This window comes from Dasypus novemcinctus, chromosome X (genome assembly GCF_030445035.2).
Source record: "Dasypus novemcinctus isolate mDasNov1 chromosome X, mDasNov1.1.hap2, whole genome shotgun sequence".
In the NCBI taxonomy this organism is placed as follows: Eukaryota; Metazoa; Chordata; class Mammalia; order Cingulata; family Dasypodidae; genus Dasypus; species Dasypus novemcinctus.
The window spans coordinates 182,752,266-182,769,249 of record NC_080704.1 but is presented as its reverse complement, the minus strand read 5'-3'; the positions used below and the strand labels follow the sequence as shown (position 1 = coordinate 182,769,249).

Sequence of the window (16,984 nt, the reverse complement as noted above, 5' to 3'; positions counted from 1 at the left end):
ACTCTTGCCCATGCCCTCCAGCTGCCCCCTGTCCCACCAAGTGAGGGCACTGGACTGAGCTTGCCCTTGTCCACTGGTGGGTTTGGGTGGGAAGTGTCACCCTCTTCCTCATCCCAACATCACTATTCTCCCTCTTTGAGCTAGGGGGCTTTTTATGGGTCAGAGACCCAGAGAGTGGTTCACATAGTGAGCGCATTTGGTTGCGAGGACATTGAACCCAGGGCAGGGCCACCAGCAGCTGGAGGAGGGGGTCTGAGGCTGGCCACTGGGCTGGGGTGCCTGATGCTGGAAGTCCAAAAACGCTTGTTGGCGGGAGACAGACTTTATAAACCATTTCCCCTCACACACACACACATTCACACACACAAAGAGACGAACCCCAGGAAGGGAAGGAGGGGGCTGTTTCCAGAGGCTCCCTCCCCACCTACAAATATTCTCAGACCCCCTGTGCTGGTCTCTCTGGCCCAGTGGTGAATCAGACTGGACCGAGCCTTCTGGGAGCTCAGTCTGGAACAATAAAAGGTGACAACCATCACGATAGATCAATGTCACCAGCGGGAACTCAGGGAGGGCACAGGAGGAAGTGAGCAACTTGACTGGGTGTCGTCAAGTTGGAGGATGTCGACTGGATTGGAGGATGCCTGAGCTAAGGTTTGAAAAATGAGTTTTCTTGCCAGACATTCTATGGAGTCTGAGTACCAGGAGCAAACACCCCAAGGTGAGAGGACATGTGATGTACTCAGGAGTCTGAAGGAGACCAGTGTGGCTGGAATGGAGTGAGCAGAAACGGGGTGTGGGGGGTGCATCTTAAGGGGTTGACCAAGGAAGAGTTGTACGCCGGGAGTGACCAGATCAGATTCCTGTGCTGAAACTGCCTCCGTGTGGAGACAGGCTGGGAGGGAAGGGAGGCTGGCCTAGTGCTCCCGGTGGGATGAGGGAGACCTGGCCTACCGTGGTGGCTGTGGGCATGGAGAGAAGGGGACCAACTTAAGAGTCCACTGGGGCACAGAAAGGACTTGATGACAAAGGGCCTCTTGACCCCACTCTGGTAAGGCCAAGTCTTGGTCAACTCTGTGCTGTCTCTGGGGCTGCCTTAACGGCCGGGCTGCCTTTCCTGGTCCCGGCGCGGCGCCGGGCGCGTCGGAAGCCCTCAATAAACACGACGGGCTGGCTAATCCCACCGTGCGGGCCCTGGCCGGCCTCTCCGACCAGGCCGAGCACGCGGCAGGCCCTCCCGCCCCACTGGCAGATGCGCCGCCAACGGCCTTCCTAGGCGGAGAGGGCTTCCCAGGCGCCGACAGCGGAGCTCCTGCTCCTTCTCGCCTGCCTCCGGGACTTCCTGCATGATCTCAGCCGCCAGGCCGCCGTCCCCCGCCCCGCGCCCCTCCCCGCCCTGTCTGGGAGCTCCATCTGTAAAATGGATCTAGGAACAGGAGTTCTCCACCGCAAGACACCGGCAGCATCTGTGGAAGTCGTTGGCCCAAGAGGGGGCCAGCTTGGTCGCGCGCGCAGGGCGCCGGGCAAGGCCAGGCCCCGCGCTCCGGGACGCCGGCGCTCTTCACGTGGCGGCCCGCGCAGGCTCCCCGGGGCCCCCTGCGCGCCCCGCGGGCTGCGAGCCTGGAGGAATTCGCCTGGAAGTGGTCCACGGCCACAGAGCCTGCTGGCGTGGGCGCGGGGCAGCGCGCGCGGCGGGGCGAGGGGCGCCCCGGCCTTGATTTCTCCAGCAGCCCCCGGGGCGGGGCGAGGAGGGGGCGGGCGCGCCGCGGACCCGGGCGGGAGAATGTGCGGAATGTGCCAGGCGCATCTACCTACCCCAGGAGAGGGCAGAGGAAGGGGGCCGGCCGAGGGGAGGGGCGAGGGGCGAGGCTCCGGCCTGCCTGAGCAAACCTGTTTGTTCTCCTGCGGGCGGAGCCCAGTCGCGCCTCCTCGCCGCCCCTCGCGCTCCTCGCCGCGCCCCACGCCCTGCGCCCGCAGCTCCGGCCCGGCGCTGCCCACCCGAGGGAACTCGCATCCCGCGCCCGCCGCCCCACGAGCCGGGCACCTGCGCCAGGTAGGGCTGTCGAGTCGCCGTCGGACGCGGCCCGACGTGGAGGCAGCGGGACCACTCGCCGCGGCCCTACGTCGGGTGCCGAGCCCGAGCCCACCCGGGTGACAAGGGCAACCCACGGCTGGAGTGTCCCCTTGCAGAATCCTCACCCGCTCTGAGCATCCCTCCTGGGGGGCTGCTGGGGAGGCCACGCACTTGGTGTTCTGGTTTCCCCTCTGAACCCGAGACTAACGGAGACGCAGAGGGGGCCGGCGTATGTGGCAGCGGCAAGTGGCCCCCTCACGGGCCTGGTCCCTCTGTCCTTGCCCTGTCTGAAAGAGACGGTTTGATAGATGGCCTGCGGTCAGGCCGCTCTGAGCGCTGAACCCAGAGGAAATGAGGGAATCTCCAATCAGCTTGTTCATTCTGTGTCGGTTTTACGGAAAAGGCAACTGAGACCCGGAGGCTGGCCCAGCCTGGGGATCCCCTCGCTCATCCTGCAACCCCAGGGAATGTGCGGGCTTAGGGCGAACTCCAGGAGGGCTGCCGGGGTAGGGAGCTGCTCAGACAGAAGGCGCCGAATCCAGCGTCACTTGGCGTTATCTCCGCGATCGGCAGCGCCCTGGCTCTGTGGCTGGGTTGTTCTGAACAGGCCGGGGGAGCCGAGAGGCTGATTCTTTTATTGGAAAGAGGCTGTAAGTGCAGGTCCTCCCATCTGCCCTGCTACTTACTGAGCAGCCGGGGCACCTGGCCGTACCTTCTGGCCAGGGAGGTGGCACTCCAGGCCGCCTCCCCCCGGGGCTGTGGGGGGCTCAGACCGGGTAGGCGGTGGGGGTGACTGGGTTTTGGGACATCGGAGGTGCCATTTGCACTTCACCTTAACTTTGGCATCTCAGGACTTGTGGAGCTGAGGGAGGGCGGGGAGTGCGCCCACGCACTGGGAACACCGAGCCCCTCCCGCTCCTGCCTCTTACCCCCAGGCCACCACCGGCAAGGCCAACTCCAGCAGTAGTCCAGTCCTCTGGCTCCTGGGGCCCAGGAAGCAGGGCTCCATGGGCTGCCTGGCCTACAGAGTGGGGAGAGGGCTCTGGGTTAGAGTCCCAGAGCTGCAGAGGGGGCTGGGAGGGTCTCCAGCGCCATCTGAAGGCTCAGGGGCACATACAGGGCCAGCTCAGAGGCACTGCTTGCTATTTAGAAGCAAATGGCTGGATGCATAGACTGGGGCAGGCTGGCCCACCCTCGGAATGGGCGGGGCAGACACATGGCACTTGCCGCAGACCCCTTGGATTTGCCCAATCCCTTCCTTCTAGCCCTGGCCCCAGCCCAGCCCTGGTTCCTTCCTGGCCCGGCCTCTCTCCTTAGCTACATGGCTCTGATAGGAGGCAACCATCGCAGGGTCAGGCATACAGCAGGTGCTCAAGATGTGTTCCTTCCCATCGTCCAGACACCCACAAGTCAACGATAGAGGTGGCCGATGACTGGCACAAGCACTAGGGGCCTTGGGAGCCTGGAGAAGGGGGCGCAGCTCTGACCAGGAGGGTCAGGGCAGGCTTCCTGGCGGAGGGGGGCTTGGGAGCAGGAAATAGAGCTCAGCAGCCAGCGGTCAAGGCCCCTGCCCACACAGGGCTTTTGGGGCCACTTGAGTCTAGTCTCCCCAACAAAGCTCCCCTCATGGAAAGTCTTCCTGAGCTGCTGTGAACCGTCTACCCAGAGCAAGGCAGTGGGGGCTCGGGAAGAAATCGGACCCGGGCCTTGCCCTGAGGAGTGACAGTCAGGTGGAGGAGGCAGACAAGCCACTCAGTAAGGTGCTGCCCCCTGCGTGGAAACGCTGGCAGGGGCTGTCTGCCTCAAGTCCAGATTCTAGACAGACCCAAAGGATGGTGGTCCCAGGGGCAGCCAATGTCTTGCCATAACCTCCCCAGCCTACCCTGTGCTACTTGCACTTCTTCCAAGTTTCCTGCTACCCTCTTGAGATCTCAGAGGGCAGAGAGTCTGGGCCCCCTGCCCCATGCCTAGGACCTGGCCTCCGGAGGCAGCGGCACCTGTTCCCTGAACTGTTCTCAGTCAAGGGACGCGAAACCTGCCTTCCTCCTTCCCCACTTGAGCCCCCACCATTGACTGGTCCCTTTAGTCTAAGCCTTGCTTGGAGCCACAGCTCATCAGGTGCCAGGTCAGGCTTGCTGAGCCGTGAGGCTGTCCCCACTGCCAGGCTCTCATGGCATGGGACAGGACGGTGGCCAGAGAGGAGGACAGTGGTTTTCTGTGGCTCCAGACCTCTGGGCAGCAGCTCACCCAGGCACCCCGGAACTTTTGGGTCCCCGGGGCTGGGGGAGACCAATGGCTGTGATGATCCTTCCCACTGTGCCCCCCAGGGCAGCCCTTGGGGGAGGCGGGACTCCCTGCTTCCTGCTTTGGCAGGGCCCTTGGGAAGTGGGGCAGGGCTGGACGGGCCACTCTCCCACACCCAGCGGGGCAGGTGCTGGCTGACGGGAAGCCCCCTAGGCCGAGCAGTTCAGTGGGTTGCTTCCAGTCCTGCTCAGCCACTGTCCAGTTGGGAGGCTTGGGCCAGGCATGCACCCTCCCAAGGCTTTGGATGGTGCTCCTGCCACTCAGGATTGCCATGACACAGCCACGGTGGGCAGGGGACAAGGTCAGGGACTGGTGGGGAGGGAGAAGCTGATTTGGATGCGGCCCCTCCACCTGAGGAAAAAGTGGAAAAACGAAAATCTGTTTGTGCTGACGAGGTATCCGGTATCTCTTCACAGTTGAAACGATGGTTACAGGACACTTCAGTTGTGGTTTGATTTCCAGATCTTTCTGCCAAAGTATCATGACCTTTCTTTTTGATGTCCGTAGTTTCCACTTAACGGCTTTACAGTTTGATTTAACTGAAAACTTACAGGAAGGTGGTAACAATTGTACCGAGAACTCCTGGGAAGCCGTGTCCAAATTCCCCACGGCTATTAACATTTTGCCACATTTTGGATTGGATTTCTTCCGGAAGGGGGAAGTTGGTATTTTGTTGTGAGCCCTTGTGTGACTGGAACCTTCCCCTGGAGAGTGACCCTGCAGTGGAGGGGTCTGGAGCTGGGCTTGGCAGTCCCATAGAGCTGGGTTCCAATCTTGGCCTGGATATGTGCTAGTCAAGTGACCGCAGCCAAGTCCCCACATGGTCACCTGGGCTGTCCCTCGTTGTACAAGAAGGAGCCATGCAGGTTGATGACCTCCCAGATGTTTCTGGAGTTTTGTGGTTTCAAAGATACATTCACCACCAAGGTCGCCCTCCTTGGAACTGGCAGGGGTGGTGTCAGCTCATTTTTCCAAAGAGAAACCGAGACATAGAGAGGGACTCACTCCAGACCATAGGCAGATTGCAGGCTGGCTGCTGAGAGCAGGAGGCAGGGATCTGTGGCTCAAATACATAGCCCAGAGGATTCTGAGGCCAGAGAGACCCAGAGACCTAGGCTTTGGGGAGCGATCTGGGGCAGCAGAGGAAGGTGGGGAGAGCAGGCCACCCCCGCTCCTTAAAACCTGCCCATCTCCCCAGAGAGCTTCTCCTGGGGCTGCAGTGGGGCTGGTGAGTTCTGGAACCCATCCCTGGGTTGAAGGGAGAGGAGGCTTGACATTTGGTGCTGGAGGGTGGGCCCAGGCAGGTGGCCGGCTGGTGGTCCCTGGCCTGGGCTCCATCCATGGGCACGCCTCGCCCCGGGCCCCGGGACTGTTGGCTCAGCACGCCGCTTTCTGATGACTAGGTCGCTTTCCCTGGGAGCTTGATGTGGCAGAGGGTTGCCGTGGAGAGAGCAGGCACGATTCCAGGCATAAGCACGGGTATCCCTGGTGAAAATGCTTACATCAGTGTCTGATTTAGACTTCCCAAAAAAGCCGACCCAAACCACAGAAAGCAGGACTCGCTTCACCGCTTCTGCCCGGCGAGCTCCTACTCATTCTTTAGGGCCGGAGCCAAGGGTGCCTCCTTGGTAGTGAAGCTGGGCTCGCCCGCCCCTGGGCTCCTGTCTGTCTCCCCCGCATCCAGCCTGGTAGTGAACTTTCCGGAAGTGCTTGTTAAAACAAGTGAATATGTGAGCTCAGGCAGATGCTTTCTCCTCTCTGGGCCTCCATTTTCTTATCCAAAAATTGGGGCAGTGATGTGAGGTAAGGGTGGGGCTCAGGGGACTGGGAGTTTGGGGTCCTGAGGACAGGAAGGTGAGAAGGGGGAGAGGAGGGAGGGACCTGATTGGGGATGTCCACCTGAGAACCCAGTGGGGAGGTTTCGTTGGAGCGGATGGGAGTGGCTGGGTAGCTCTTTTCTTTGCAGCCTCACTCACAATTGCGTGTCATTTGACAAGAGTGGGCATCCCGTGGCGGCATGGTGCAGACCTCCTGGAGGTGGCTCTGGAGGGGGAGCCGGGAGAGCTCGGGGGCCCCACTGCCCCCAGCACGTCGGCCCTGCCCGGCTGCCTGGCCCCCACAGCCATGATTCAGAGGGCCCACCCGGCAGCCCGCACTGGCGCGAGGCCAGCCCACCTCTGAAATGGCCATGAGGCCCGAGCAGTGGCTTTACCCAGCCCTCTGCGAGCCAGAAGAGAACTGGGTGCAGGAGCCCGGGGAGGGGCCCCAGGGCCCCAGGAGGATGCCCTTCCCTCCTCGGGCCTCCACTCCCCATGGCGTGGGGACGGAGCTGGGCCCCAGACGGCAGCTCCCAGGGCCCCTCCAGGTTGACGCCAAGAAGTCTCGGTTCTGGGTGTTGAGCGTGCGTGGGGGGAGGCGAAATTCCAGACTTTCATGCAAAAGTCATTTACCTGTAAAGCACATTTACAAACACCCCCCCACCCCCAGCGTTCTTTTTCCACGTTACATTTTTTCCCCTCTACAACCCAAGTCTCCCCCAGCTCTTTTTTCCACTTGCTGTGCCTTCTTCCTGCCGCCCCCTTGGCCTCCGGGCGGGAGCTCACCCGGGACTCCTGGAGCTGAGCACTGAGCAGTGGATGAGGTCGACTCAGGGGCTGGACGAGGCCCAGTTGCTTAGCGGGCACCCTGGCCAGTGGGCCCAGCCAAGGTCCCCAATCGCCTTTGAAGGCCTCCTGTCCCCTGGACTGCTGCCAAGACTCTGAATCTCGGCAGTGCCCACTCGATCCCCTTCCTGGAAGAAAGCAACCTGACCACCGACTGGTGACTTGCCAGGATGTCCTGGTCCCCAAGAAACGGCCACAGGAGGCAGCTTTCATAGAATGGGACGTTTGATCACTCATGCCACTCCGTGCCTGTCCCCAGGCAGTACCTGGCCCCATTTTCTCAGCCTGGCACCTCCCACCGCTGCCTCCTCTGCGAAGCCTATCCCACAGCCAGCCCTCTCCCTCTAATATTGGGCCTCTGACTTCTCCGGGGGGTTCCAGAGGGAGAACGATGGGACCGGGGGCGGAAGAAGCCTCAGCAAACTGCCACAGCTTGTGTTCTTTGTGGCTCAGCCAAGCCCTGGGGCCCTGGCGATGAGCAGAGGGGCTAGGCCGAAGCCCACAGATTCCCGAGTGACCAGGTACAGGGGCCGGCTTTGAGACCAGGTGCTCCCTAAGGCCAGCCACCCCTCCCGTGGTCTTGGATCTTTAGACTCCTTGTCTAGTGCTCTTTCTGGCGCACCTGACTTGGAGCAGTCATCAGTGGGAGTGGCTTCAGGCCCCAGGCTCCCAGGCCCGCTGCCAGGAGGGAAGCTCTGCTGCCCCCTTGTGGAGGGTGGTGGTCTCCAGCAAGTGAACTTAGGAAGCCCTGGAGGGGCCTCTCTTGGGCACTTACTTAAAGTGGAAGGTCAAGGGCATTTGCTCGACATCCACCCAGAGAGGACCCTGGGGGTTCTCCTGGAGGGTGGCCTCAAAGCATGGGGACTTTTCTTTGAGTCCCTGTCCCGAGGCTGGGGCCCCTGGAGGCTCTGTCCAGAGGGAACATTTTCAGTGACCATAAATGGGCAGGAACCTCGCTCCCACACCCAGAATCCCCTCCAGGCTGGGGCTGGAGCAGTCGTTTTGCTATGCTGGGACCTTGGGGCACCCCCTTCTCCATACGTGCACGTCCATTGTGCCATTCACTCAGGAGGTCACCTGAGCAGGGACGGCGGGGAACCAAGGCCCTATAGGAGAAAGGATGGCCGGGTCTCCTTTGTGCCAGGCTTGCAGTCTCCTCGGAGGCCTTCATCCATGCCCAGCTGGGCAGCGACATAGGCCAGGGCTGTCCCTTTCAGTGAAAACGTTGTCAGGAGGCAAGCACCTTCTCCTGACTTTGCCTCTTCCCTTATGACTCAGGGGGGAGCAGTCCTTTTTCCCTCCATTAGGGCTGCCCTCCCAGGAGCCCCCAAATTGTTCTCACACAGAGCTTTACAGAAAGTGGCTGGGGTGGGCTCAGCAACCGTGTCCTGGGCTTGGCTGCCTCATGCCAACTCCTGCCCACACCTAAAGGGCCCATCCTGAGCTTGAGAAGAGACCCGCGCCCTCCCCGGGGTTGGTGTCCGTGGGAGAACAAAGCAGGGCGTCCTCTCAGCTCCCTGGGCACAGAACTCCGCCAGTCAACTTTGGGAAAGAAGCTCTGCCACCCAGTGGTGAGTGCCCATCTCACACACACTCAGGCCCTGGCATACTGTCCTCTGGCTAGATCTTGTGCGTTTGCAGCAGCGTTTGGTGCTCCTGGAAGGCAAAGCATTTTCTGCCCTCATCCATCCCAGATGACCTCGGAGACCCCTGCCTGCCACCAGCACTCTCCTTTCCACAGCTTGGGTGCCATCCTTTTCCACTCTCAGCAGGCGGGAGGAGGGAAAGGGGGTGAGAGACAATCGCTCTCACAAGCCTGAGTCCCCAAGAGCCCAGGCCAGGGGTCTGAGGCTGGGGTGGGCATGGCAGGACTGAGGCCTGCACTGTGTGTGTCTCAGGCCCAGCCCCCTTGACCCCTTCCCTAGGGTTTACTCAAGTTCTTCAGCAGCAGGCAGCCCACCCAAGCTGAGCAGAACCACAGTGAGGGCAGCTGCGCCTCCGCACTGCTGGGGACTCGGCCTGGGCTTGTATGAAGGAAGATGGCCACCCACGCAGGCCACCTGGTTCTCTCCCTCCTTCTCCGTTGCCATGCCCTCCTCCTTCCAGGCTAGTGGGACACACATTTGTTTTTAGTGCCACATGCCCAGGAGTCGGCCTGGGGTGTGTGCCTTTGCCGGGGGGCAGCGGGACTGGGGGGCTCGCCTGGGAGGTGCCTCCTGGGCTGAAGCACAAAGGGAGTCTGTGTGGCCCGCTGGGGCCTGCGGACCCACAGGCACAAGAGCCAGAGCTGAGTAGGGCGGTGATGCGACAGAAATTTCTCTGAGTCAGTCCTCTGTCCTGGGGGCAGAGAGCATCCCTGTGGGCCGGGGGTCACCCCTCCTCCTGCCACTCCTGTGTCTCTGTCTCCTCTGCACCAGCCAAGCATTGGCGTCATTGTCTGCCAACTCCCCCAGCTCCCTCCACCGTGATCTGCTCTGACTCGCTGCTGGCCTCTGATGCCACCAGGCTGCTTGCCCCCCTCTCATTGGCTCCTCACTTCTGTCCAATCAGGAGAGGGGGCCCCTTCCTTTAGATGTTGCTGGGCAGCCTTTAGAGGCTGCAGCTAGCAGGAAGGTGGAGAGGGAGCATCTGCTTGGCATTCAGAGGCCTTGTCCCCCACCTAGCCCTGCCAGGGACACGAGAGCCCCTGGGGACACATCTGTAGCCTAATGGGAGAAGGAACTGTCCCATAAGGGTAGGGGCTTGCTCAGAGCTTGTATATGGAGGGGGCTGAGTACTGGGGCCCTTGGTGGGTGGGGCTCCAGGGCTGAGCCATGAGGGACAGTTGGTATAGAAGCTGCCGGATAAGCCAACAGGGTGTTGTGGGGTACCCAGAGAACCAGAAGACTTTCCACGAGCAGGGTAGAAGCAGGGGCTGTGGGGCTGCCCAGTGCTCTAAGTAGAGAGAGACTCAGGCAGGCCATTTGGAAGGCCAGGGCACCCACCAGCGTCAAGACACTTCGAGCCGGGGCCCAATCCCAGGGAGCTGCTCCCTGCTCTCTCTTGGGAGTGTCCTGACGGGGGGAGGTCCAGCAAGCAGGTCCACAGGCTGGACCATGAGCCGCCCCCCTTTACAGACGTGGACACTGAAGGTCAGAGTGGAACCCACTGGAGACCACTTAGGGAAGAGGGTAGGACTTGTGAGCAAGGCCACAACCCCCAGGGCAGGGCTCTCAGGCTGGGCAGCACCCTGTTTGCTGGGGTGGCCTGGGAAGGGTTTACAGGAACCCCTGTTTCCCAGAGGAGAGGCCTGGGCAGGCAGGAGGTCCATTTTGTTTTCGAAGGCAGCTGGAGACCCTCTGGCCTCACTCTCAACCTTCTCTGCGGGCTGAGCCAGGAAGAGGCAGTGCCACCACTCAAATTTCTTCTGGAATTCTTGTCTGCATCTTGTTCCATCACAAGACCGGAGGGGTGTGGGTGGGCGTGGTACGCTGTGGAAGGGCAAGCAGAAGGAGGAGCAGGGGCTGTGAGTGGCTACGGGGGCCCCTGCTGCGTGGGAGGCTGAGAGCCCCACTCCTGCAGGAGTGGGCTTGCCAGGCCTGTGTCAGTGTCGGCTATGGATGCCCCGCGTGGGTGGCCTGTGGCCACGTCAGAGCAGTGCTGCCCCCCAAACACACACCCACACTCGCATGCGCGTGCACACACACACACACACACACACACACACACACACACACACACTGTCTTCCCCAACCTGGGAAACATGCAGCCTGGGAGGCTTAGCCCCAGGCCTCTGATTCCCCTTCAGCTATCACAGCCCTAAAATCTATGGCCCTGGCGCCACCCCCTCTGATGCCACCAGCACTATCCGCTTTCCCCTTCTCTCTGGGCCTGTCCCTGCTACCTGGGAGCCTGGGCCTGGGCTTTGGTTCCTCTCAGCCGGCCTCCAGTGATAGTCTCTCAGACACACACACGTGCACACTTTGTCCAGACCCTTTGGAGGCCGCAGACCCCTTCGTCCCAGTCATCAGTGCATGCAGCGGGCCCTGGCAGCGCCATCCTGCACCTGTCTGCAGGGTCCCCAGCCCCCTTAGAAGCCAGTCTTTGGCAGGACAGGTGCATCCGGGGCTGGCAGCGCCGCCTCGGGCGCTGGCTCCCCTGTGGGAGAAGTCCCTGGGCCCTGCGCCCACGCTCCTTCCCACCTCCACACTCCCTGCTCGGCAGTGCCCGCGTCGCGGCATTTTCAAGACTCAACATTGATGATCCACACAGTCCCAGCTCCCAGTCCAATTGGTTAAGCCACTCTTTAGTCTTTATTGTACGGGAAGTACATGGCAATGCTGGAAAATTAAACCATGTAGGAGAGGAAGACATTTTGCATATCCTTTCAGATGTATTTGCCTGAGCTTTTTATGTAAATATATATATATATATATATATATATATTTAAAAATTTAATCCCCCCTTGTAGCTTTTTTTTAATGTACTGTTTGCTCTCTATGTCCATTCACTGTACATTCTTCTGTGTCTGTATTTATTATTTTTATTTATTCCCCTCCTCCTTGCAGCTTGCTTGTTGTCCACTCTCTGTGTCCATTCACTGTGCACTCTCCTGTGTTTTTGCTTGTCTCCCTTTTTTGTTGCGTCACCTTGCTGAATTGGCTCTCCATGGCATTTGCAGGCTGGCAGCCCTCTGCAATGCTTGTGGGCCGGCAGCACTCCATGGTGCCTGGGCTGGCGGCTCTCTGCGGCATGTGGGCCAGCCTGCCTTCTCAAGGAGACCCTGGGATGTGAACCCAGGGCCTCCCATATGGTAGACAGGAGCCCAAATGATTGAGCCACAGCCACTTCCCATATGTAAATATATTTTTATGTACATTGCACCATCCTGCAAGTCTTGTTTTAGAAGCAGCTTTTCACTTAACAGTATGTGAGAAACCTATTGGAAGGCATGTTAATTGTATATCGATTTTTTTTATTTTCAGGAAGTAGCAGGGATTGAACCCAGGACCTTGTACATGGGAATCAGATGCTCAGCCACTGAGCTGCACCTGCTCCCCTTAATTTCAATTTTAATAGCTGCGTAGTATATCCTTGAATGGATAGACCACAGTATGTTGAAATACTTCTCTTGGGCACTTGGATTCTTTCTTCAACTTTCTGCTTCCTGCTGGCCCCTCCCAGTCTTGTATACATTCCTTGCACACCTTAGGGTAGAAGACTGTGCGTGGGATTTCTGGGTCAATAGCTGTGCCATTTCCAGGGCTTTCTATGCATACAGATAGTTGTCCTCCGGGACGATCTCCCGTGCCCCTTCCCATCAGCAGTTCGTGGGAGCTGCCCAGGAGCCCCTCCTGAGTGTGTCCCCTCTTCTCCAAGGCTGCTCATGTCTGCAGGCGAGGCCTTTCCCCCAGTGCCAGCCCACTCTCTGTAAAGGGGTGGACAAGAGGTTGACTTGCTGGCCATCCTTGACCATCCTGGGCTTGTAGAGAGCATCGCTGCCACCTCTGTCACCTTTCTCTTCACATGGCCCTATTCTTTGTGTCTGTCCTCCTCTTCTACAAAGGACACTGGTCAGAGTGGATCAGCGCCCACCTTACTCCAGTGTGGCCTCATGCCATCAGCAGTGACTCTGTTGCCAAACAGAGGCCCCTTCCCAGGGACCAGGGGTCAGAGCTTCAGCATGTCTTCCCAGGGACAGAGTTCAACCCACAGCACAAGGGAAGGGGGTGGTGATTCCAAGAGGAAACCCGGGTCTGAGGTTCGGTAAGTCTGAAGCACAACAATTAAGGGACAATCGGCACAGGCTAGTTTGTTGGGGGGCCCTCGGTCCTGCCCCCCACAAGGCTGGTGGAGGGAGCAGGCCAAACTGGGAAAACTTGGGTCAACAGTGCGTGAGGAGGAGGGGAGAGCCCGATGGGAGCATGCTGGCCCGACAGGCTCCAGGGTTCTGCTCGGCTGTGGAGTCAACCTCCCTTTGTCTGCCTATCCGACGTACCGTCATTTTAAAGCCTCCTTGTCCCAAAGGGCTGCCCCACTCTTTGTCCCATGGAAGGATTCTGGCCAGGCAGTGATCTTTCTGACTCTTTCAGCTTTGTTCTCACATCAAAAAAAAAAAAAAAAAATCTGTCTTCTGAAACTCAGCCAGGCTTGAGGGCAGGAAGCCACAGTGGAGGCACTGCCATGGCCTCCACCTGTGAGGTGGGGCTGTGGGCCCTGGACAGGGAGGGAATCTCACCTACAGAGATGGGCCCAAGGCAGCCTGGGGCCCCGGGTGGGCTGGATTTGGCAGAAAATGTGTTAAGAAGGTGAGGGGAAACTGCTGAGGTAACATTGTCCCCAGTTTCTGAAAGGAGTATGTCTGTGGGACACGCGGCACCGAAGTTACCCAAGCACTTCATCCTGGTGGGGTGGCAGGGACCCCGAGCCCACATAGTAGGAAGAACTCTTTGTCTAGGGCAGAGGAGGTTGAGGCACTCACCGGGTGTCTCGCGGCCAGTCAGCAGCCCCAGGAAACTCTGGGGCCAAGGCCCCAGTCTGCACTGGCTTCCAGGGCCACTCCACAGTCTGCTGGGATTGGGACAGGGGGCCTGTGGGACCCTAGGATCTTCTCCTGGATGAGGTCTACCCTCGTACAAGGCCAACAGGGCAGCCTCAGCGCAGGTGCTGGGCACATAGGCCTCCCGTTTGTGGTGATGAGGTGCTGTTCCTGGCACACCCCCCTCATGGGGTGTCTGACCTCTTTCTATGACAGGAGGGTGGGCTCTTGCTGACGTGGCTCATTGGGTTTGCCCTTGGCTCCCTGCCCTGCCCAGTTCAGTTTGCCCCATGGGCCCGACCTCCATGGAAACGTCTCCCAGCCCTGCCAGCTGGCAGCAGTTTGGGGCCGGTCACTGCCTAGCACCGGAGGGGCTCACTATCTTGCCTGTGCAACCCAGCCCCCAGCACTGCCCTGAGGGCTTTGGTGCTGGAGAGGTGCCGGAGGTGGGGGGACCTGGACTGCCCATGGCTGTGACCCAGCTTGGGCCCTGGGCCTTCAGCCTCCCAGCCCAGGGCCCCCACCACAGCCCCGGGCTGCTCCCACTTGGGACAGCCTGCTTCCTCATGCTCTGGGCACACGACCTTCATGGGAGACCACCATACCCCACCCTCACTGGCCAGACAGCTGTGGGAAGCCACACAGCTGGCTCAGGGGCACACAGCTGCATGTCAGACAGGAGACGGAGAGGAAGCTAGAGCAGAGCACAAGGCAGTGGGGGCCACAGGGAGAGCAGGTCGCGACCCTCAACAAACAGCCACCCTCGAGGGTGACCAGGAGCTGGCAAGGGGCCCCTGGCTTTTCCTGAAGGAGGAGGACCTAACCTCCATACTACGTGGAGCCACACACCTCCTCCCCAGGCCAGTCTGGGCCCGATCCGGGATGGCCAATGCTGTGCAGGACCCCTCCCCCTGCCAAAGACAGGCTCCTGCCCAGCTGTCCAGCCCACTTTGCTGGGTCAGGTGGGCATGGGCACTTGCGTAAAGATTGGCTCACTCAGTCCTTACATCCATCCTGAAAGGTAGGTAGGCTTTTCACTCCTATTTTACAAATGAGGAAACTGAGGCAGCTCTGAGAGACTCTGACATTCCTGACTGTCAGGCCCCCAGGGTGAGAGTGATAAGGCCCCACAGCTCCTCGCCTTTCCCGCCTCACTGCCCGTCCTGAAGGCATCCTTCTCTCAGGCACACACCCCCACCTTGCCACCTACACCCGACAGTCATCTGGGGAGCCTGAGAAGCCACCCCGTCAGCCAGCTCTCTCCTCCCAGGATCTGACCGCTAGCGCTCACTGGGAGAGTTCCAGTTGCACCATCATCAGCCATTGCCTGGGACGGACAGTTCTTGGCAGCCCCTGAGCCCCTGTGTGGTGGGTGGGCAGCCCGGCGATGACCAGGAGAGTCCGCTCACATGAGAGTCCGCTCACTGGCCCGTGCCCAAAGAACATTCTGGATGGCCTTGTTGTGCCAGGGGCCGCCGTGAAGTTTTAGAGCCCAGCCGGTGCCTCTTGAGCCATTACCGACAAGCAAGGTGATGAACTGTGTGCCCTGTCTTTGTGCCCAGGAGCCCTGTCGCACCAACCGCGAGAAGACAGGATGAGCATCTCGGCCCTGGGCAGCAGCCCCAGAGGTGAGGCCATGGTAGCCGAGGGCCAGCAGCACATGGGGTGGGCCGGAGGGGGGGCCCCTGGGCCCCAGGGCTGGGCTCCCCCACTGAGGCGGCGGCCTGGCCCCCGCAGGGAAGGCTCTCCCGCCCGGCGAGGAGGAGCGCAACAATGTCCTCAAGCAGATGAAGGTGCGCACCACGCTGAAGGGGGACAACAGCTGGATCACCAAGCAGGATGACTCGGAGGGCCGCACCATGTAAGGCGCAAGGGGCTGCAGGGCACGCGAGGGGCCGGGAAAGGTGGTCGATGGCGGAGCCTGGGAGCCACTCTTTTGGGATCCCCCTTTCTGCAGAGAACTGCCCTCCAACCGGAGCCGTGCCACCTCCTTTTCATCAGCTGGGGAGGTCCTGAAGGCCAGGTAAGAGGGTGGGGGGAACCGCCCAGAAAGGGTAGCATTGCTGTGGAGACAGAGGCCACAGTAGTCGCTGAGGGTAGGGAGAGGGAAGAAGAGATGTGATGTGGGGGCATTTTCAGGACTTGGAGTTGTCCTGGGTGGTACTGCAGGGACAGACGCTGGACATTGTGTGTCCTGCCATGGCCCACTGGGTGGACTGGGGGAGAGTGTAAACTACAATGTAAACCACTATCCATGTGGTGCAGCAGTGCTCCAAAACGTATTCACAGAATGCAATGAATGTCCCAAGATGATGAAAGAGGTTGTTGATGTGGGAGGAGTGGGGGTGGGGGGTGGGATGTGGGGTATGTGGGAACCTCTTATATTTTTTAATGTAACATTGTATGTGATCTATAGTATCCTTAAAAAAAAAAGAAAATATCATATAGGATAGCAAATAAAATAATAATCAAATTAAAAAAAAAAAAAGGAAAAGGGTAGAGGAAAGAATGATCTAGGTGTGGCAGAAAGAAGGGGAAACCAATTCGGAAGGAAAAAGTTCTTCACCCTCGGCCCAGGGAAGGACTTTGCTGAAATCCACTTCACCCTGAAGCCCACTGCTGGAGTGGGCAGTTTCCCTCACGGGAAGGGGAGTGTGGCAGGCAGCTTGGCTAGGCTGTGTGACCACCATGGCTCTGGCTGCCCACCGGGCTGGAAAGGGCCATTCTTGTGAAGAAGGCTCCTGTTTTGCCTTGGAGGCGCTTCCTGCTGCTTTGAGTCTCCCCTGTGCCTCCCTCTTCCGGGCAGCCCTGGTTCCTAGGGGACTCTGGGTCATCAGCAATCCAGGGGAAGTGGTTGAGTGCCTATTGTCTCCCCGGGGTAGGCTGGCAGCCCTTGGCTCTCTCAATTTCCTGAAAGAGCATCTCTTCTCCAGGATCTTTGCCCAGCTGTGTCCAGAGGGAGAGCGGGGGCACTGGGTGGGAGGCTCAGCCCAACAACTGGCAGGTCATAAAACACCATCCCTTTCTTCTAGTCCCTCCTTGTACGGGGCACAACCAGGAAAAGTGATAAATTACCCGTGCTGATGTGTGTGGCTGGCCAGGTGGGCAAGGGATGGGCAACTGCCCCAAGGCACTCTTCTTGGGAGGGGTCTGTTTATCCCCAGGCAGTGGGTGCCATCCCCGTCCTTGGCTTTGTTGCTTATGGCCCAGAACGGGGATGACTTGAAATCTAAATAAGTCCTTGCCTCTCATTTTCTCCCTGGGAGGCCCAGGCCAGCCCGGAGCTACAGCTTTGATCTCCAGGGCTCCCCCACGCCGCCCACAGGCATTTCATTCAAACATGCTTGGGTGACTAGAATGGGCGTGAGCAGCCTTTCTTGGCCACCATCCCAAGCACTTCTGGGACTGGGCCTCTGGGGGACACTTGCA

At 59.7% G+C, this 16,984-nt stretch overlaps 1 protein-coding gene across 7 annotated transcripts in view; it reads left to right on the top strand.

Moving 5' to 3' along the window:
- Nucleotides 1–1,952: 1,952 nt before the first annotated feature.
- The window catches only part of ZNF185 (zinc finger protein 185 with LIM domain), a 56,774-nt gene continuing 41,742 nt past the window's right edge, over nt 1,953–16,984 (top strand). For all 7 annotated transcript variants that reach the window (XM_058292237.2, XM_071213153.1, XM_071213152.1 and 4 more), the window contains exons 1-4: nt 1,953–2,050; nt 15,118–15,183; nt 15,293–15,416; nt 15,513–15,578. In XM_058292237.2, coding sequence (XP_058148220.1) covers nt 15,150–15,183; nt 15,293–15,416; nt 15,513–15,578 — 224 coding nt within the window. In that variant the 5' untranslated portion in view covers nt 1,953–2,050; nt 15,118–15,149. The remainder of the gene's footprint in view (nt 2,051–15,117; nt 15,184–15,292; nt 15,417–15,512; nt 15,579–16,984) is intronic.